This window comes from Aulonocara stuartgranti, assembly GCF_965226115.1.
Source record: "Aulonocara stuartgranti genome assembly, chromosome: 7".
Classification (NCBI taxonomy): domain Eukaryota; kingdom Metazoa; phylum Chordata; class Actinopteri; order Cichliformes; family Cichlidae; genus Aulonocara; species Aulonocara stuartgranti.
The window spans coordinates 28307478-28329402 of NC_138945.1; the positions used below are offsets into that span (position 1 = coordinate 28307478).

Genomic DNA, 21925 nt, shown 5'->3' on the forward strand with positions numbered 1-21925 from the left:
GAATGAGAATGAGAAAAAGGAAGATTTTCATACTGTTTTATTAGCAACAATGTGTCTGTCAGTTATATATTAGAAACAAGAACAGAAACATTTTCTGCAGTACTGTACCGAGTCTGAAAAACCAGCTGAATCATAAAATAAAGCAAGTAATTCAAATACTTCAAGGTAAAAGCAACACTGCATTTCAATATACACTTGTACACTTGTAATAATAATAATAATAATAATAATAATAATAATAATAATAATAATACATTTCTTCTATACTTCCTTATGGCACTAAATTTCCTGTGCAACTGTCACATAGTTTTAGATTAAAAAATAAGAACATTGAGAACTATTGTGTGTGTCTGCATGTCTGCATGTGTGAGTGTACTTATATGGCTATCTTTGTGAGGACAAGTTTAAAATTGAGAGAGTACTGGGATGGACGTCATTTGTGCCCCTCACCGCTTTTTCAACTTTAACTTGTTGTTTTAACTTGGCTTTAAGGTTATGAGTTGAATGAGGTTCAGATTACACAGGTAAGGATTTGGCAGCTAGTTGTGACAGTTAGGATGAGGGACCGGGGAACGTAAATGAATGTCCTCGCAAAGTTAGATTTACAAACGTGTGTACTGTGGCTTAGTGTATTTGCATGAAAGCACATTTTACAAAGGAAAAAAAACTTTAAAAAAAAACCCAAATTACTCACTGTTTCACAGTTTGGAAAAAACAAATGAGTAATTTAAAAAAAAGACAGAAAAAGGGAGAAGAAGTACAACAGCATTTACCATCCATTTGCAAGAGAGTGGTAGGTGGGTCCAGAAAGAACAATCCAATCAACTTCAAGTCCCTCCCACAACCACGGGCATTTCCTCTTTTGAATTCAAGCAGTAAATGATTTAACTTATTATTAGTGTGTTCTCTGTCCATAAAAGTCACCAACTGCTCCTCCAGTCAGAAAATTAGCCCTCCAGCCAGGCCGGTCAGCCAAGCGCAGAAAATAAAAACAATCCCAAGAAGGAACACTGAGTACCTTGGAGCAAGAGCATATATTCCTCAGTCCAATGAATGGAAAAAGGGGAGAGACTACAGTGTATGTTATGGCCTCTTAAATATTTATAGATGTGCCTTTAAAGGTGAATCTTTAGCCCAGGAATCCATACATCAATAAATCAGACAGAACACAAAGAATGTAGTGAACGTTCACTAACTTCAGTGAAGAACTATAATCGGGTTCACATTGGAAGCTTACGGTGTTGCTGTAAAAATGTTTTGTGTTTCTGACTGAGTCAGTGTTATAGCATTAATTAGTAAAATAAACAGGTACAAAATAGTTGCAAATCCATTTTCTTTGTTATTTAATCTGTTTGGGTCATTCTTTGCATTAAGATAAATTTAGGTTAAAGAAATAATATAATCGCTTCACCCCTTACAATAAAATGTTATTGCAGCCCACCTCTGGGTTCATTGTACACATCGATGACCTGTTGTGTATAACTGGATGGAATAAAACTTGTTAACAATTAATTGAGACACACACACACACACACACACACACACACACACACACACACACACACACACACACACACACACACACACACACACACACACACGCTTGCCGGTATCTTCACATATATGCACACAAATGAAGATCAAAAACCTTTTTGGCACCTAGTCCACACTGCCTGCAAGAATGCAGAGATTTTTCTCTTCTGAAGTGTAAAATACTGTATATACACTGTGTTTTGATGCTCCAAGAAACCAGCCTTTCGTCAAACTATGCAACTCTATGAAAGGATGAGGGAAATCTTCTGTGAGCCCTTTACGTCTTAAAATGTTATGGCATAAGTTACGTCTGTCGAAAATGTCTGCGGGGTGGCAGCTAAACACAACAACCCGCTCCCTCCTCCACTGGCTGTGAGTGATATTTCATAACCTCTATAATCTGTGGATGGAGGACCAGACAGATAATCCCATCATAAGAGAGGGAAACACTGGACTTTTCCTAATCATATTTTGTTTGCAGCAGCTCTGGAAGAGAGAAATCCCTACTGAACATCATTTTGACACATCATGAATCTGCCTATCCTACAGGCCACGGTAGAGGAGCCCAGAGGAAGTAGGGCAACACAGACTTTATCAGATCATAAAAGAAATTAATTAATCTTTAAAAAAAAAAAAGATTCAAAACAAGTTTATGTTGTTGGTAATTTAACATTTTAAACACTTTGTCTTGGCCCAAGTGTGAGGACCTGAGCATAGTACCTTTGAAAAAACTGTCCTGAGAGCCAGCTGAGTCCTCCATTCTGCAAAAAGTGACTGGTAGAATGAGACCAGACTAGATCGGACTACACAGGTCAAGACGACAAAAACACAGTCTCACTCAAGCCCAGTCCAGCCCAGGCCATTCAGATGAATGTAAGAATCAGCTTAAACTGAGTTAAACCTTACCCAGCTAAACATCAGTGCTGATGCTACAGCTGCGTGTGAACATGTCCCTCATGGTAACTGAACGGGCAAGGTTTGGTTTACGATAGTTTGAAATGTTTACAGGCACTGGCAGGTCCAGATCCTGCTGCTGGACACTGCGATAGCTGATCCGGTCCCCTCCGTTCCTCAACCCATCTGGTTGGTGGTGGAGCTGCGGCTGAGGTGGCTGGAGGTAGAAAGGCATCTCATAGTGTGTACAGGATGGGCAGAAGGTCTGCGATCGTGTCAGTTTCCTGGCCATTGGAGGGGTGGAAAAAAGGGCAGGGCCATTTGGGATGGAGGAGGCGGCGGCTGTAGCCGCCACAATGTTGTGATTGGAGTGAACCGGCGGGAGGTGAGATGTAACGGCAAAGTCTGGCTCCTCCTCCTCCGACTCAGACTCTTCCTTCTTGCAGCAATAATACTGATAGAAACAGAGGGACAAAAGTGGGAGATGGGCAAAGATGAAAAAAGTGGTGACGAGAGAAGAAAGAAGAAAAAGTACCAAATGATGTCAAATGTGCACGAGAAAGAGCTGTCTCAATGATCACTCAATTATCTCTTGAGGGGTTCTCTTGTGTTGTAAACAGACTCCAGTTTGCAGCTGAGGTATTATGGTTGTGGTATGACCTAGCTTTCAAATTAATTCCTGGCATCTTGCCATCTAATATCTGCTGTAATTTGGGGATTACTTTTGATCCAGAGAAATGTTGTCAGGAAAGGATCTTACAGTTTCCCTTCTAGCTATGTTACCTGGGTTCCCAGAGGATCACGGTAAATGGACTGCATTTATGTAGTGCTTTTATCTGAGAAGCTTTAAACCTTGCTTCTTATTCATCTTTTCACTCCCACAGCACACACACTAAGTTACTATTCATAGGCCCCTTCACTTTTTGTACACGTAATATGAATTTAACTAATTCACACTTAATAACAATGATTTTGGGGGCTATTTTCTTTTAAAGAGAGAAATGAAAACATATTTTTAATTAAAATGATTTTGCTACTGCACGACAAAACCGGTTCAGATAAATTAGAACCTGAGGGAAGTCTACCTGTGGCAAACTCCCACAGGTAATGCTGAATGTTAGCATGAAAATCGAGAAAACTGAGGAATTCTCTGTGAGACAAGGAGCAAATGTGTAAAACCATTTATAAAGCTTAGGCCTTAATAATTGTGATATGAAAGAAGAGTGGAACCACCAGGTATCCTCCTCGAGTTGATTGTTAGGGAGGCATCCAAGAGCTCAACCTTCACTTTAACAGCTCCTCAGCAGAGACGGGAAAGACAACTACCTCAGCAGCAACTCATCAACCACTGCTTAAAGATGTCCAAGTCAGTACATATGGCAAACACTTGGCCTTGTTTATTACCTTGCTAAAATGAGGCATGGTTGTTACTGTGCCAAAAATGACAGTCTCTACTTTCTGAAGGGAGAAAAGAAAGACGTGTCCCAACACATACTGTACTCCAAGGCTGTGGTTCACTACTGAAATCTTTGCCATTCTGCCTGCTGTCCACATCTTGCGCAGTTGCACAGGTGTGGAAATGAATGCCAGTATTGATGTGTGTCAGCAGCCAACAACGTTAGGTAGATTTTTAGCTCGCCTACAGACCGCTGAAAACTACTTTAGGTGATTGCTAAGATTCCTTTCCTGTTTTTCATACAATTTGTTTGGTAACAAAAAATGAAATAAGATTGTTCAAATTGTGATGAACTTACAATAATTGTAATGAGTTTCTAATCCTGGGCTGACAGAGCCGGGGGTCTTTGTCCTCTGTCCGTTTTATGTTTTGAATGATCAGTTGTGTAATTAAATTTTTTTTTTGAAAACCTTGCTCTCAATTGGTTTTCCGTTTCCACTAGAATCAGATACAATTGACAATGCATTAGCATAGTTTTACAGATTAAAGCAGCATAATTACTCAACTCAAAGTACAATCTCTTACCTGCAGTTCTGCAAAAAGTAAATAGAATGAACAAAACAGATGATGAAGTCTCACCTGCAGCCTACAGTAGCACAGTACTGCGATGATAAGGAGTAATATAACCGAAGCTAGAATTCCACCAGTGATGACCACAGTCCCGGCTGTCATTCGAATTGCTCTCCATCAACACCCTGCAAAGAGGAAGAGGAGGGAAGGAGGGGAAGAAAGGAAGAGACAGGGGGTGGTGGTGGGTGGAAAGAGTTGGAGCATAGAGGAGGGTACGGGGTGAAATGAAGGAGCAAAAAGGCACACAATTCATCAGTTCAGTAGCTTCATTAAGAAGATTATAACTGTGTGTCATCTCAGTGGTGCTTATTGAATTATCCAGCAGCTAGGAGACATGTAATAGAATCATCCCACAAGTGCTGCTTATAATATAGACAGCATCTCAGACTGAAACACGAAGTGTGTGAGTGAGGGGGAGAATCTGTTTAGCGGGAGGACGGAAAAAAAGGATGAATTGCAGAAATGTCGAGAGGAACGAGGTAAACGGTTGCACAGATAGATGAGGAGAGATGCAACTACAACAGGGTGCAGTCAGTTTGGAGAAATGATGCGGCAAGTAAAATTTGCAGTCAAGCTCACCGAGATATTCTTCATGCTGCTGTGGTTCAACAAAGAACTGATAGGAACCCGTCCAAAAACAATATAATGTGAGGTGGTGTGCAAAGCAGATCATCAAAAGATCAGTCAGCAGGACTGTTGCAAGTAAACAGCCGTGACCTGTGAATTCGGATATTAAGTCAAAGGTCATAGCAAAGAGAAATGCAAATGCAAACCCAGGAAATTTGAAAGTGGATTTATTAAGTTATAGCATATTACAGTGCTTCTTTTATGTGATTCACAGCTTCCAAGCCACAAGTCAGATTGGAGTATTTTTGATCGATACTTGTTGGCTGAAATTTCTTGGTTTACATTTCACATTAAGGTGGAAATTATGCAGCGGGAATTCTACAGAATATCATAAGAAGACAGGTCCATTAGCTCCGTGGTTCCATTTAAGACGCTAAAATAGTGAAAGTAATCACACAGTGGTGTATAATTCAAATGTTATTATTCAATCTCAGTGATATGTAATATTTTTGAAAAACCTTGAAGGCACTTATCAGATGAGGGCACAGACCTTTTCCCTTCATTATAGCCGCAATCTGGAAGTGTCATAGAACCGCACCAACACACTACATTGTGGATAATTGCTTGAAACCAAAAATAGGCCAGCAGGCTTGTTGCTAAGCTATGACTCATTGGTGCAAGCCATTAACAGCAACAAGCACACTGCAGCATAGGTCTATGTTGTCAAGATCTAACTTGAATGTGACATGGGCAAACACTAAAAAGGAAATACTAAAAATAAACAGGACTGCCACCAAATCTTGCAGTATCCAGTTTACCCTGACTTCTGCTTTCATAACATGATGCGAGCAATGCTGAGCATCCATCAGCTTACTCACATTAAGTTTACTGTCAGCTGTGTGTCACTGGGCATTTGGTATTTAGTATGACACCTGACACAGTGACCTTCTCACACAGTCATTAGATTTAAGTGAAACTGTTTAAACCGTAGACTGTATAAAATAATCTCTCAGCATGATGTGAGATGCTTTATAAAGTCAGAATAGATGTCTCTATGGTAGCAACCAGCCCTATCGACAAACACAGCACAGCTTCTCCTCACTCAAGCTTCAATTCAGCTGGACTCTAATTCAATCTGCAGGCCGCACAGTGCACCAACCAAATCAATATGGAGGACAAGAAAGAACAGAGCGTTTTGGCCTTAAAGGCTTCTAGTTTAATTGATAGGGAAACGAGGTGATTCGATGGCAATATGGTTGCCAGGAAAATAAGAGAACAGGATGTTCAGGTGGCGCTAAGCAACGTTTGTGTATCAATGTTTTGCACCTTTATTTAGTAGAGTGCATAAGAAAAGTGACAGAACAATGACAGTGGCTAGGCTAAGCCTAGTAGTTTAATGATTTGCGTGCAGACTATCAGACCTTGAAATGTTTGAGTTTTATTTATTTATTGATGAGCTTAAAACTACACTAACATTTTTTTATTATTGTAAAATACTGTAAAAATATACCCTGTTTTATTTGATTTTATAACCTGCAACCTTACTTTTTTTTGGGCCACTCTTACTGCAGGAGCTCTTTTGGATGATTGCAAGCAGCTGTTTTAAAGACCAATTGTCTGCCACCTTCCAGCTTCAAGCAATAGATAAGCTGAATGAATAGCAAGTCAACAAAGTTAAATATTTATCATCTTTCTCCAGAATCTGTGGGCAATATCCTGGATGTTCATGGACAATATGAAGATGAAAGCCAATGTTGCTCTGACAAAAAAAAGTTTCTGCCTAAAATATGATATGCTGGTCTTTAATAATCAGTTATTATTAAAGTTAAAGACTTCTTAAATAATAAATATATAATAATAATAATGATGATAATAATAAAAAGATGGGCACATGAATTAAAAAGTTATATGTTTAGGGTGCTGGGGCAGTATAAATGAGTATTATTTAGTCTGCAGCATTTACCTGCATCCTTTTAAGACCACAGGGCACAGCTTTATAAAGGTGGAATTAGATTTAAGGACGACTGAAGACAACATCGCGTAACAGATGATCCCACTATGTGTGCAGACCTGTGTGGCCTCATTTAAGTAACCAACACAGATTCTCAAGCACCTAATAATTAGTGCTGCTTATACTCAGCAGTCTGAATCCCTTCAGTGCAAACTCATCATGAGACCAGATCATCAGTGTTGGGCTTTTAGACCTTAATATCAATTTTCAATCTGAAAACCTTGACTAGTGTCTTTTTTGTTTCACCAGCAGATGGTGACATAGAGCAGTACACGGCCTACAAAAACAGGTTTCAAAAGGAAATGATCAAAATTACATTTAAATTTTAAAATAAAATACTAGAAAGTTAGTTGTTTTTTTTCTTTGTTTTAGAAAATAACACTTGTCTACAGACAATTAAAAATGCATCCTCTAAATGTAAATGAATCTTAAAGCCAAACATTAAGCTCAAACAAGACTGAGATAAAATTCCAGTTATAGTGAGATAAATTTACAATGAAAAGAACAGAAAATAAAACATTCCAAAAGTATAAATAAATAAATAAATACCAGTGAAGGAAAAACTGAATAAAAGCTGTAATAAAGATTAAAAGAAGACAACACAAGTAAGTCAAAAAAAGAAGAAACCACTGACTCTGCATGTGGGATCTGCTCAGAGAGCATGCTCCAAAGTCAAGGAGCCCTGATCACAAAAGTACAGTCACAACCACTTTTATATATTACTAACTATTCTGCTAGAGTGTCTGTATAGGTCCTCTTTTTTTTATTTGTAGGACTTGTTTATATTTTATGAATAATTTTAAAAATCAAACCATAGAGCCACGCTCCAAACAGCTGCCTTGCGGTCATATGTCTTATCACCATCTGTCAGAGGTACCAGGGGGATCTGCCAGGTCCGGGATCCCCATCGTCAATCCTCGGCATCTCAACATTGTGTGAGATTCTCAGCAACACCTCACACATCAGCACACATCATATATAAGCATGAACAACGTAAGAGAAAAATTAGCTGGACTGCCAACATTAGACTGTTGCCCTTAATAGTCCATATGTGAAATCAAATGTTCCTTACATGTGTAGGTGCATTATACAAAAAAGTTCCTTTGTAAAAGACATTACTGTTGTGCCAGTTGCAGCTTGCTTAATTGAAGTGGTTTGTCAGGCACCAGGCCAAAAGAATGAGCACATGCATGATCAGGACTGCGTGCACATAATTCTGACTCGGTGTCATACAAATCCTTTTCTGTCTTGTCTCAAATGATGATTTGTGGACTGAGCTGATTTCTGACTTTTCTCACTGATATTCCTTCATGAAAGTTATTATGGTGTGCACAAAAACACACACACACGTGCATGTAGCATTTCTCATTCTGCAGGCTAGGCTGGTGCTGTGTATCTCCTGGGGCTACATTAATCAGATCAGTGTGTGAGCGATGTGTTGCAGCAAGGCGACAAACAGTGTTAATTATTTAACCACACACACTCACGCTCGTGCGCGCACAGACGCGTGCATATACGCAATCCAGACCCCATTGTGAAATAGTGAAATACTGGAGAGAGGCAATCTTGTCCACTCAGCTGCTTTTGCTGGTATTCGTCCACAGGAATGACAAGAGTTAGGGGCAAAAGAAGAATAGCCGTGTGCACACTCGCACACAAACACACACAAACACTCACATGCAATAATTTTAGTAGTAGCTAACATGCTCAGACAGAGGGCTTTGGAATAAAATGCCACGCTTCGATGAAACATGGCAGGGATCACAGCAAAAGGTCTTGCTTGGAATAATGGCTGCTGACAGGCTTTCAGTTCAGTGGGGAAGAAGTACGCAGTAGGTGGTGGATTCGAGTAACACACACAAGAGACAATAACATGCCCTGAGAACAATGGGAAGAGCTCTGTTATAATGGTAGCTGTCAAAGGGTGATTTTACACACATTTACAACGACAGAGTGTACCTACACATGGTTTTTTACGGAAATGACAAGATCCAAAGCCTCCTGAGAAGTATGCATTATTTAGCGAAAGAAGTGCTCACGTTTCTGCTCCAGTAGCTCCAGTTTTCAATCTCACAATCTTAACTGGTAACAAAGTTCCAAAATATGAATACAGGGACACGCAGAAAACAACAATGCCTCATCAACTCTGTCTGATTACAGTTTTTTGGCCCGTAATGAGTCCTTGCTCTTTAATAAGCTGTGCAATCAGGGAGCATTCAACTAGTATAAATGACATAATTTCAACCTGCAGGATGTATACTTTTATTGGAAGACATTATGTCATTTTGTTCGTCATTTCGTTTTGAGGCTTTGGTTTCTGTATTAATTTTGTAAAAAGCACATCTTGTGGCCTTACTTCTCCATTTTTGTACCTCTCTTCTGTCCTCCTGCCTGTGACCTGGAAAATGAGGTCAGAAACTCAATTCCTGAAGTGCATCTCAAAGAGAGAGAAGTTTTACGGGAGAGTGGGGATGCATAGGTGTATCATTTGCAAACGTTTCTTTGAAACCTGTGATCTAACAGGCATGACACACACAGAGAAAATGTGTTCCTTTTGCATTCATAACTTTAATTAGTCATTTCAGATGATTCCACAGTCAAAATTTCTGCCGACCACACTGTGAACTTAATCAAAAGTAATGCTTCTAATGATGTCATGATATCAAAAAGTGAAATAGAGAGAAATGTAAAAGTGGACAGCACATTGTGTTACTTTAAACTGGAAGCTTTGAATCAAGGATTTCTCATTTTGTTAAAACGAGTCTTGTCGTCGACTGCTCTGCTCATGTGGCAAAGGTAAGGATGGAAGGAAAAATGAGAAAAGAGAACAGGAACCTGTGTTTGTTGGCATTTGTTTTTTCCATGACATCTGTACTTTTGTCTTTTCATCTTTCATCTTAATCATTTTGTGTTTTTATGCTAACGTGTCCCCTCGCTTGCATCACTCGTGTCTGTCTCTCAGATCACAACTCCTCCCAGCGTAGATGTGTGTGAGAGATGCGTGAACTGCGTGCTTCCACTGGATCAGATTTGAAGGATGTCAGACATTTTTCTTCCTATTATACAGTGTTTTACCACCATAGAGCAGCTCTTATTGATAGATAGATAGATGTTTGTGTATCTCTGTGAAATCTCTTTGAGCTGTATGTAGATTTGCATATAAATCATGTTTCACTAGCTGGGCCCACGTCCTCATTTTAGGTTTGACAGCGTTTTAGTAGCTTGCAGAACTGGGTGAACCTATATAGATGAAGGAGCGTGTTTGGAGGCGTGGTCCTGCTCCTGAAATTCTAATACAGCATCTCCAGAAATTGTTTGCATAATCAAAATAGATAATTACTTGTTATACATTTTCTTTATCATGTTTAAAATTTAGAGTCACATTGGGGCTAGGGCCTTTCCATTTGACAAAGGGGTAAAGGTGGGGTCACCAGTCCATACCCTCTTCTCAAAAATTCTGTCCTGGATGTAAATTTGTGAGAAAGTGCTGCAGATGCTACCCGGTTTATTTTTGAATTACTGACACAGCCAGATTGTCTGTGTCCCCCACTGCTTTCTCTATCAATTTTAAATAGGAAAGTCTTGTACTGCATAACCCCCCCCAACAAAAAAACCCCCAACTGCAACAAGTTAACATGTCAGCTGAAACTGAAGACTACTTGTATTAGCAAAATATATACTCTGACTGAGCTGTGGGTAATGTTAATCTGGATTAATAATGCTCAGTATCAGTCCATCAGTGTTATAGGAATGCAGTGATTCTCTCGAGTCTATGAGTGTTGCATTAATCTTTTATCTATGGCAATCGATGAACCTTATTCCTACACTTCCAAGGTTAACTTCTGCAAGAGTATGGCTGTGTAGATTGTTGCAATCAAAGCCAGTTTTTTTGAGCAATAATCATAAAATTCAATGTGGCAATCAAATTTGAAATATTGAATTAAATTTAAAAAATTAACTAAAAACTACATGAAAAACTACAACTTAAGTTTCTAGTTTGTTTAACATGTGAAAGCACATGCAGGCAGTGACAAATGTTAAAAAATTCACATCCACTTTTCCTAATATGAGTTTGAAGTGCACTCTTTTTTCTTTTTCTTTCTTTCTTTTTTTTTTTTTTTTAAATGGCTTCTACTTTTTTCCTTTAGCCTTGTTAAATGAACCTGCTCTACATTATCCTCTCGGGTGGCACTGACCCTGACTGGCATTACTCAACTCTGTGTCCCTGACTCAGTCTATACCCGCATAAAATATCACCTGGTGCACAAAATATCTTTTGCCAGCATTTGTGTCCCTGCATCCACCTTCAAGAATAATGACAACACACACCTATCCTGAGGTAAAGCTCAGGATAACTGAGGTGCTTTTTTCTTTGGTAGACAGCAATCGTTTTCATCCATCCTGTGTGTCCTAGCATTACCTAGGCAACATGTCTGTAATTAGTGCCCCTCTATGAATGATATATCATAAAAATGGCTCTTGGCTTGTGTGAATATAGCACCATGAGGACATTTTAAGGACTTAACAGTGACCTGGGGGTCTCTCCATTTAATTATACAGCTTGCTAAATGTGTCTCATCTATCTAAATGACCTTGCTTAGTTGTTCTTCCAGTTCAAATTGCAAACTGAGGTAGAAGGTACTCCTATAACTTTAAATGTGTTGTGCAAGGACTAAAGTAATGGAGCATGACTTTCCTTCCTTGCTAATAGCATTTTTAGACGTTGACTATTTGTTTTTTAACAGCAGTCCCAATTTATTTTAGGAGTATATATTTGGCGATGTCATGGTACAATATCATGATATTATAATACTAGTATGATAGTAATTATGCACATCTGTTCAACTGCTTGCTAAGGCAGATATCTAAACAGTCAGTCATATGGCAGCAACTCAGTGCATTCAGGCATGTAGTCATGGTCAAGACTCCAAAACTTCAAACTGAACATCAGAACATCAGAAGGGGGAAAAAGTGATTTTAAATGACTTTCAACATGGTTCGGTTGTTGGTACCAGGCAGGCTGGTCTGAATATTTCAGAAGCAGTTCTCTGGGAGAAAATGTCTTGTTGATGCCAGAGGTCAGAGGAGAATAGCCAGACTGCTTTGAGCTAATAGAAAGGCAACAATAACTCAAATAACAAAGTTATGCAGAAGAGCATCTCTGAATGCACAACACATAGAACCATGCTAAACCACTTTTATCATACCACAAAGCAATAAATCACATCTTGAGGTGGTTTCTTGAACATGACAATGAGTTCAGTGTACTCAAATGGCCTCCACAGTCACAAGATCTCAATCCAGTAGGGCCCCTTTGGAATTTGACAGCTGACAAATGTGCAATGACTGTGTAATGCTATCATGCAAATATTGACCAAATTCTCGGAGGAATATTTTCAACACCTTGTTGAATCTTTTTCATGAAGAATTAAGTCAGTTGTGCAGCCAAATGTTCACCCAGCCCTACTAAGCAATGTCCTGTGAGCATATATTACTCCAAGTGCTTTCAAAGCAGCACCATCCACTTCAGCATTTATCAACAAGAAAATGCTAGGTTTTGTCTCAGTGTTTGGAGAAATCCACTACAGATAACGACGAATAATAATAAAAAAAGGATGCCAAAATGTTTGCATATCCCTATGCTGAAAACAACAAACTTCTCATTTGGAGACACTCAAATGGAATAAATAATATCACTTTTTGTTCTGATGAAGCTATAAACAGGCTATTTACCTGTTGGATACAAATCTCACTGATGATGTCCTTTTACATTTACAATCCACAGGAGGAAGCCATTAGTTCTAGTGATTTCATTATAGGTGTTCTCTTGTGAGTTGCTCAGGTAAAGTGTCTTAATCACATCAGTGTGGAAGAAGCACAGAAGTTAAAGTGCACGCAATTCTGAAAGATAGAGGCAGACACACTTATTCCCCACACTTCTCAGCAGGGTGTTCAAGGGTCTTGAACAGTGTAAAAGCTATAGTTTCCCTTTTCTATGTGGATAAAAATGGGACAAAAAAAGTACGACATCTATCTATCTGTCAGTTTATTGTTCTGCCCTCTCATATTAAAGGAAATTAGCTTTCATTTTCAAATCATTTTAAAATAATTGCATACAATCACGTTTTGTCAGCCTGCCACTGCACTTCCTACTCCTCCCCACAGCCCTACCCTGTTCTACCCTCCGCTGTGAAAATCATACCACTTGTCTGTGAATGACAGGCTGTAATCTTGATGCCACATAGAGCTGAAGTCGACTAACAGATCTTACAGTCGGTTGAAATCATAGCTGATGAATTGAAAAGCAGTTGTTAGTCCCGCAAGTTTTAAGTTCCTGTCAAGAGAATGTATGGAGTACGTATGTGTGGAGAGAAGGGTTAAAGTCTTAGCACCAAGCAAAGCCCCTTAATCGAGGCGGGGTGCACATATAGATGCCTATTCAATTTGGGTCACTTGTTGGTTACACTGCTTCTGGTTTACTCCTAATTCATAAAAATGGCTTACAATCAATTTTGACTCTTTGTAGTTATGCATAGTTAGTAGTTATGCATAAAACCTTGCTTTGATCTTAAATTAAATTCTCCAGCTCATCATGCAGTGATATTACAAGTTGAAATGCTTTAAAGTCTGCAGTGAACTTTGCACATGCTTTATTAACAATGTGAGAGGAATTGATAATTAAAGATGTTAATTGCAAGGTGCAACCTGCTTTGAATTAAAAACAGGGTGCTAGTTTTATAGATTCAGTTATTTTCAGTTATTTCAGTTATTATTTTTTTCCACTGGGGAATTGCAATGACAACAGAGACAGTTTGCTGTAACACTCAGAGCTCTGTTAGGACATACACACACACACACACACACACCTTCCTCAAGGCTACATAGTCTGTTCAGGTTATTATGCCTTTAAATACATATAATTCCATTTTCATTTCCCTTAATTAGCTAGGAAGCTATTAAATGACCTTTGCTCCTTGACACTCGGCAGTGAGAAATTTTATCCTACTCTGCTATGTCTTCCTGAGCAAACAGCATGATTCACTGAATTTTAGCTCTTGACCTGGGAGCCGGTTAGTTAGTTCTGGTTGGCTGGTGAGAAATGCATCCGTGCATCTCAGAGAGGCCGTCTACTGACACGTATGCTCTAACACATAAGCCGTGATGTCAAACAACCATTTCCAATCTGTTGGAAATGGTTCAAACTTTCTGCTTGAAGTCCCTTCACAGCTCAGAGGTAATCGTAAGTTTGGGCTTCAGTTTTGTTAGGTGCGGTGCATGCAAACCCCATGCTGTGTAAGGTTTTCTTGCATGTTTACACCCAGTATGTGACAGGTTGTCAGTTTGTCAAAAAGAAGCGTGTGGTGAACAAAAGCACATGCCCACATTGATCAGTCCAAGGTCCTGAAAGCATGAGTGACACAAGTAGGATTATATGAGTGTATAGTTTTTGTGGCATTGCAGTACTTTTGACTTTAACTTAAGTTGAAGCAACCTGAAACGCTTCACTTTTACCAGCATAAATCTCCTCTCTTTGAAATCTTTTCAACAGCCCACGCAACACTTTCCATGTATTTTTCCCTCTTTTCTCTAAAAGGTACTCTCTTAAATTCAAAAACAGTCATCTGTGTGGTCCTTGTGTGAGAGAAGGGAGGGAGGGAGGTTGTTGTTACAGTCTGAGTCCTCAACTTTTCTTCAGCCAAGGACAGGCAACCCGATCGCAATGTCCTCACACTGGATAATAGATATTTCATCTGATATTTCATCTAAATGTATGCATTAAATGTACCATGCAGCGTCTGAGGGACACACACATTCACATACATCTAGCCAGATACCACGGTAAATGTAGTGAAACAAGAGGTAATGAAGGTCAATTCACATTATAACAGCATACTCTGATCATCATAGCGCTAAGTTCTCCAAAACCCCAGCTGTTGCTGTTGATGCCAACATATGGTTTGTGAGTAGAAGAGAAGAGAATCGGTGTTGAAAGAAGGCCCAGTAATCCCCTGCTAGTGTTCCAATGTTTTTGTTATTAGTGCATGTCTTCACAGTGACTGGGTTGTAGCTCAACTTTAAATAGGCTAAACTGGGCTGTGTATACATTTTTATTTTCTGTGCTTACCAGGAAGCTTTCTCTAAGGTCAGCTCTTCTCCTTCATTAGTTTATATCCCCATTACTCCTCTTTCCTTTTTTTTGCTTTCCACTATTTCTGTCTTCCTCCACCTGCTCCTTCTGCCCATTCTTTGAATCTTTAGCTTTTTCTTCCATTTACCATGCTCCCTTTGTCTCCCTCTCTACTCTGTGCTCAGCTGGTATACACTGCCTTGCAGTGGTGTGGCCTGTTTTAAGCATCACTTTGAACAATAGTGCCATTTACAGGCAAATACACTGCAGCTAACACGGAGATGGATAGATCCTGCTGTGCAACACTTTGCACATTCTGAGTCTGTCAAACAACCACATTTACAAGAAGTTACGTAACTCAGAAAATTCTTGGGAGGATCGCTAGTTACTACACATCTGAAGCACGGGTGAATTCATCACACAGCTGTGGCAAATGGGGGGAAAAAATGCCCTATGGGGGCTCATATCCACCAGATACACACAAAAATATACACAGTCACAAAAAAATTAAACTGTGACTCACATGAATATTTTGCATTGACACAAAGTTCCTCTGCTTTTTCTTCCTCCTGAACATGCCGCTTTAGAAACAATATACTGCTCACATCTGTGTGATTGTAGCATCAAGCTTCTTTCATTAAAAAAAAAAAAACTTGCGTTTTTTTTATGCATCTACTGCAGCATTGATCTTTTCTAAAAATTACGTCACAGAGGTGCATGTGAGAATGCAAATGTCTTAAGCAGCTGGATCAACCTTCCAGCTCCCTACTTCAAAAATCCATGCACCAAAGTAAATTCAATGGAGAAATTAGCAGAAGCAGTAATTTCGGGGGAAAGGCACAAGCAAAAGGAGGGTGTTGAAATACAGAAATAAGCGGAGAACAAAGAAGAGACATACAAAGGTTGCATAGGGCGCTGTCAGAGGCTGAGACGAATGCCCACGTCTAGTGGAACGTAAAGATGGACGGTTGAAGGAAATGTGCTAAGCTTAAGATTGGTGATGGCTTGATTGTTAGTGCTAATGGTCAGCGCTCCAGAAGCAGTGTGTCTAAAAGTATGAATGGGTCTCCAGTTACTATGGCGACGGGGCTATTACAGAGTGACATTTTAGCATCGCCTATTTCATTTTTTGAGTGGGTGGTTTACTGCTAAAAGTTTCAACCTGACTGTACCTGAACTGACTTCACCCAGTTCACTCTCTGTATGTAAATCTCCAAGCAGATCAAAATGAAGCACAGAATAATGAAAAAAAAGAGTAATACAATACAACACATTGGAAAGAGAGAACAAGATTTATGAATAAGATACTCTCTTCTAATGTCTACTTTTGTCTTGTTTAATAACTTTTATGGTAACGCAATTCACGACATTGCTGAGCTTGCTTGTCTTTCCTTTTCGCGTCATCAATTTCCAAAGGAGTGTGCAGACATTTGGCACTTTTTAGTTTCAGATTTAACATTAACAGCAATGCTTGCATGCTCCAGTGATGAGCGTAGAGGCTTGGGAAAGAGCTTTGGACCATGAAGCCTGTAATGAGAACGCCCCGAGGCTCCCTTGCAATGAATACTGTAGATTACAGATGCAATGCAAATTGTAAACTTAGTCTGAGCAATGTGCCGCTTACCATTAGGTTTCTTATGTAATATACATACAGTGCTGAAGGGCATAGACAGGCCACTAGCCCAACAGTTGAAAAATGTTGTCTCTTTACAGAATGGATCTTATTTTTGTAGCTCGGGTCTTCCAGCTGAGTCATCAACACTGATTTTTAGCTGGTAAATTATCAGGGAGATTCCCCATTTTTCCTTTGTTATCGTTCCCTTTTAGGTTTTCAAACTGAAGACAGTAATAGAAGTATCTCTGAACAACTGCTGCCAGTATCAACTATGATCTTGCCTACAAAACCTACTTAACTGGTGTTTACGAGTTTGTAGATATAATATACTGGAATTTGTTTTAGGTAAACAACTGTTTGTTTACAACTTGTCTGACTAAAATTGACACATTTGTGAAGTAAATGTAGTGATGCTCCCTAGATGCTACTGGATTTTTGTGTAAGAATGCCACATTAATAATTTATACATATATACTTATATTTACACACAGTAAAAACTTGGTGAAATTATTTGTGCTTGTACTTTATTTATATCTTTTCTCATATGTTCCCCCTTTTTATTTTACTCATTCTCTTTCGCTTTCCTTTTTCCCCCCGTTTCTTTCTCTTTTTTCTTCCACCTGTCATTTCTGGCTTTGCTACCCTGTGCCTATATAAATGAGGCATATGGTAAAGGAGAAATTGGCGAACACATTTGCTTTGTCTCTTGGCAAAGCAAATGTGTTTGGCACAGCAGTGCATTCAGACCATGATTGCTGCCTTCTAAACCTCGCTGAAGATGATTTTGCCAGATATCTAAGCAACACTGAGACTTGATTCAAAAGTCAAAGGTGAAAGGTGCCTCTTCGGTCTTTGAAAAAACATGGATAAAAAGATAATCATGTGTGTTTAAATAGTGAGAGGACATCGCGTCCTCTTCAATGTAACCTCTTCAGATGACCAGCAGATTCAAACCCAGATCCCTCTTGCTGTGAAATAAAAGTGCTAACCACTGCAGCACCCTTGTATGGAAGAACAGTAAGTTATGACTCTCCAAAGGCATGCACAAATATAATAGACAGGGATTGTCATAAAAGAAGCACAGGATTTTTTTTTTATTTCTCCACACCCTTTTCATGTTCTCTTTCCACACCTCCCTCACATTTCGTCTTCTCTTTTGAATGAGCTTCAGTTTTTTACAAATCACTCACAGGGATGAGTCCAGCTGACCAACAGCCCGTGTGCACGTATGTGCCTGTGTCTGAATGTGTGTTGGCCACACTGTGGCTCTGTGTTGGAACACATCTGTGCCTGAGTGGGATGTGTGAGCATGTCAGGGTGTAGCTGAAAGGGGAGAGCAGAATGTGATGCTGAGGGGGAGGGGACGAGTGATGCATGGAGGAAGGGCGGAACGGGTGGTGACTGTTTAATATGATCAGTGAACAGCAATATTCCCTTCCCCCGGCCTCAACCCATCCACTCCAATCCCCCTCTCCATGTCAGCCAAAGCATAGCCATAATGATTCCCTTTCCCAATATAATGCATTTTAACAGTAATTAAGCTGATATGTGAATACACTTGAAAAAGCCCACGAAAAAGTAGACGTGCCTCTGTAACTGCATTCAGACTTGTCTATTCAAGCCTTCCCTGCTCCTTCTTCTCTGCTTCGCCATTCCTTTTGCTCTGTATTCTATATGCTCTTCTCTCTACACCTTTCCTCCTCTTTTTTATCACCTGTTTGTCTTTGAAATTTGCTTTTCCATCCTACTCATCCTGCTTGTCCTTCAGCTCCCTCTGTCCTCCTCATCTTGCTGCTGCTGTGAAAACTATAAGGCTTGTAGAGCAGCAGAAGACAGACAAGTCTCTTATGCTCAGAGGGGGACTTCAGTGTGTTTGAATGTGTGTTTGTGTGTGCACACATGCTGGAATATAACACCTCTCCCTGGGGGCCAAGGTTAATCTGAGGGCCATTGAGGAGGTCGCTATGGGAACACAAGCCCCACCTTATTGTTGATTGTTTCAGGCCCTCTAAAATGACAATCTATATTTTTTTTTCTTGTAAGAAACTGACTAGCTTAAAGTAATATAGTAACATGTGACAGTAACAGTCTCAGATTCACAGAAGTACCAGTGAACTGCCATGTAGGCAAGGTCTGCAAGTTATAACTCTAAGTAAGTGTCCAACCATCACTGTTATAGCAAAGCTGAAGTGCAGCAAGTGCAGGTGAAAGTAAGACATTTGGAAATATGAGCTCAAGTAAACAAACACACACAAGCAGTGACTTCAAGTTAATTCTGCGGATATAGCAAGACAGTAGAGAACAGTGATTATTGCTTCGTGGGTAGTTAAAGCATCCAATAGAGCTTAACATAAGACTGAATAACTTTTCCTTACACTCCTCTGATCCCTCCAACCATCCACTTAACAGCAAAAACATGAAAAAATATGGAATGAAAGTGATTTTAAAAAGTTTAAAAAAATACTAAAATAATTTCTATTATTAGACCAAAACACTGTTAAAGCTTGCCCAAATTCACTGGTTAGTTGACATTTTAGCTGGCTAATTGCTACTACAGGCACCATAGTGTTTCCAAAACAATCACTAGAGGGTGGGTTGCGTCATGTGCGCCATTCCCTAAGGAATTTTGTCATTTTAACTCCATGTAGTGAGATATTTTAGCATTGCGGGGCTTTTATGCTGCTGGAGATCCATTTGCACCAAGCCTAAAAATATCTGCATACAACAGTTTGGATATGACCATAGCTAACAGTTGGTGACAGTAGCTGTGGCTCACAAGCCATGCTGTTTTGTCAGCTTGTGGCAAACCAGCCAGCCAGCATGTGTTTTATACAAAGCACTGAAGCTGCCCTCTGCCTTTACCCTTTATACTGTGTCTGTACATACAGGCATCTCTCTGTGTTAAATTACTTAAAGATTTTGAAAAACACTCCACATGTACACAGTGCATGTAAACAACTTTCAAGTTTTGAAATGTGGAAAAGAGTAGACTTCTCCCAACCTAACATATGGAAAGTATCTGCCTCTCTCCGTGGTGCTGAAATTAGAATCTATCTATCTATCTATCTATCTATCTATCTATCTATCTATCTATCTATCTATCTATCTATCTATCTATCTATCTATCTCCATGTCTAAAATAAAAACAACATGCATGACTTGATAATCACAGTCGATAAAGAAACACAAAGGAAACATCGTGGTACAACACAATCTTTCTTCCTTCAAGGGTAAAGCATTACCTTCAGAGATAAGAGGAATTCGCCGGGTCACATTGAGGGTAGGGGTGGCTCCTTGGGGCTCAGGTCCCGACCTCGGCAGGCTGTAGTCTGTCAACCTCAGTGACGAATAATGACACCGGTGAATACGCCGAGAAAAAAAAAAGCCTCCAATGTCGGTAAAGATATGAACTAAACGCTGAAGTGCCTGCGATCAAAGTGGAGCTGGAGTTCGACTCAGGTCAAAATAAAACCCACCGGGCCTGGTTCCTCTTTAGTTGATAATTAAAAACTAGCAGATACGCCCTTTGCAAACAAACAAACAAAAAATGTCCACCTTTAACATTCGTATTCTTTGTACTGAAGACTACTTCTTCACGCACAGCGTTGCCATGCAAAACATTTTCTTTCCAGTTCCCGACTTGCAGAGAGACCACTGAAAAGCACTCCGGTAACAATGGTATGATGTGATCTGTGGAAGATGCTTTTGAAGCAGGCAGGCAGCAGCACACAATTCCATCCACCGATTGTCTGGAGTTGTTTGAACGGTTCCTACTGGTTAACCGAAGCTGTCCGCAAAATAAAACACTCCTACGCAAACATCATCATCAGCCTCGGCAGCATGTGTGTTGGAGGAGGAGACGGGGTGATGCGAAATCTCGCCATCTCTATTTCAACATCCAGTTCAGTACCGTCCAGGGAGGTCGAGGTCAGATATTTGTTGTTGTGCTACTCCAGGTTCCGCCGGATTTCCCCCCTTTCTTCCTATTCACAGTATGATCCGCATGTGAACGTTCTCGCTTAAAAAATGCGACTAAGCAGCAGAAAGCCACAAAGTCTCTGCAGATAAGTGGTCACAAAGAGTATTGGTAGCTGTTGGATTTCCGTACGTTTGCTGATTCTTTCAGAGCGATGTCCGGAACTGCGCGGAAACGAGTAAACTGCGCTTTAAATCCAGAGGTGGCTCAGTGCCTGCACACCCAGAGACTACTAAATGCAGCCTGGAGTGTACAGTCTGGGAGATGGCGCTTTAGTCACAGGCTCAGATTGGCTGTGGGTGCTTAGAGAGAAGGGGGGATTTAAAAGAGAGAAACAACATGCTGTTGATTTTCGCCTTCCAAGTTGACGTGCGTGAGGTGAGGCATGCAAAGCTCCTCTGTTAAAAGATGTCACCAAAATTTCTGAAGCCCACTTACAAACATGCACTGATACACAACTGCATTGGATATAAAATTAGTTGCATTATCACTTGTCCAAACCCCCCCCCCCCCCCCCCCCCCCCCCCCAAAAAAAAAAAACCCCAACAACAAAAAAACTAACAGCTGACAAGAGCATGGTGAGGAGGTGGCGAGAAGTAACCTTCACTATGTACACTGGGACCCTGAAACTCCTGCCACATTCAGGGGAGGAGATTAATTAAGATTCCCACTTACAGTGACCGCAGTTAATCATTCATGCTATACGCTTATGCTGCAGCCAAATCTATAAAGATAATTTAAAAAATTACACGTGTCCTATCCCCATGGTTCAGCCAAGTTGGAAAAACAAACCGTTCCTCTGTCGGGAACGAAGCATTCATTAAACTCCACTCTTTTCTATCATCGTTGTATTATACTCAATTGATATAGCATTTGTATTTTATTTTATTCTATTCTATTTTATTCTATTGTATATAGTATTTCATTTTATTCTGTTCTATTGTGTACAGTTGTGTACATTATCTTTTTCTTATCTTATTCCAGTGTTTTTCTAATTTTTCTATGTAACTTTGCACTATCTACTTTCTGCTGTAACAAAACAAATTTCCCTCGTGTGGAAGTAATAAAGGTTATCTTATCTTATCTTATCTTGTCTTAGAATCCCACAACTGTCCTGAGAAAAGTCCTTCTTTATGTGTCCCTCTGTAAAATTCTCCTTATTCAGTCCCTAACAA

The 21925-nt window shown here is 39.8% G+C and overlaps 1 protein-coding gene across 1 annotated transcript; it reads right to left on the reverse strand.

Annotated features, from left to right (window-relative positions):
* Window positions 1-486: 486 nt before the first annotated feature.
* On the reverse strand, window positions 487-21103 carry LOC309711526 (protein FAM163B-like). Its single transcript, XM_082541912.1, has 3 exons — window positions 20017-21103; window positions 4463-4578; window positions 487-2881 (listed from the first exon to the last, which is right to left on the reverse strand). The coding sequence occupies exons 2-3, from the start codon at window positions 4553-4555 to the stop codon at window positions 2444-2446; spliced, it is 531 nt and encodes a 176-aa protein (XP_082398038.1). The 5' UTR covers window positions 4556-4578; window positions 20017-21103; the 3' UTR covers window positions 487-2443.
* Window positions 21104-21925: the final 822 nt, after the last annotated feature.

Bases quoted from the DNA above. Each gene is read 5' to 3' on its own strand.
- LOC309711526 (XM_082541912.1), bottom strand. From the start codon at position 4,555: ATGACAGCCGGGACTGTGGTCATCACTGGTGGAATTCTAGCTTCGGTT. The intron at 2,882-4,462 runs GTGAGACTTCAT...TGTTTCTATCAG, and splicing joins TGTGCTACTGTAGGCTGCAG to TATTATTGCTGCAAGAAGGA.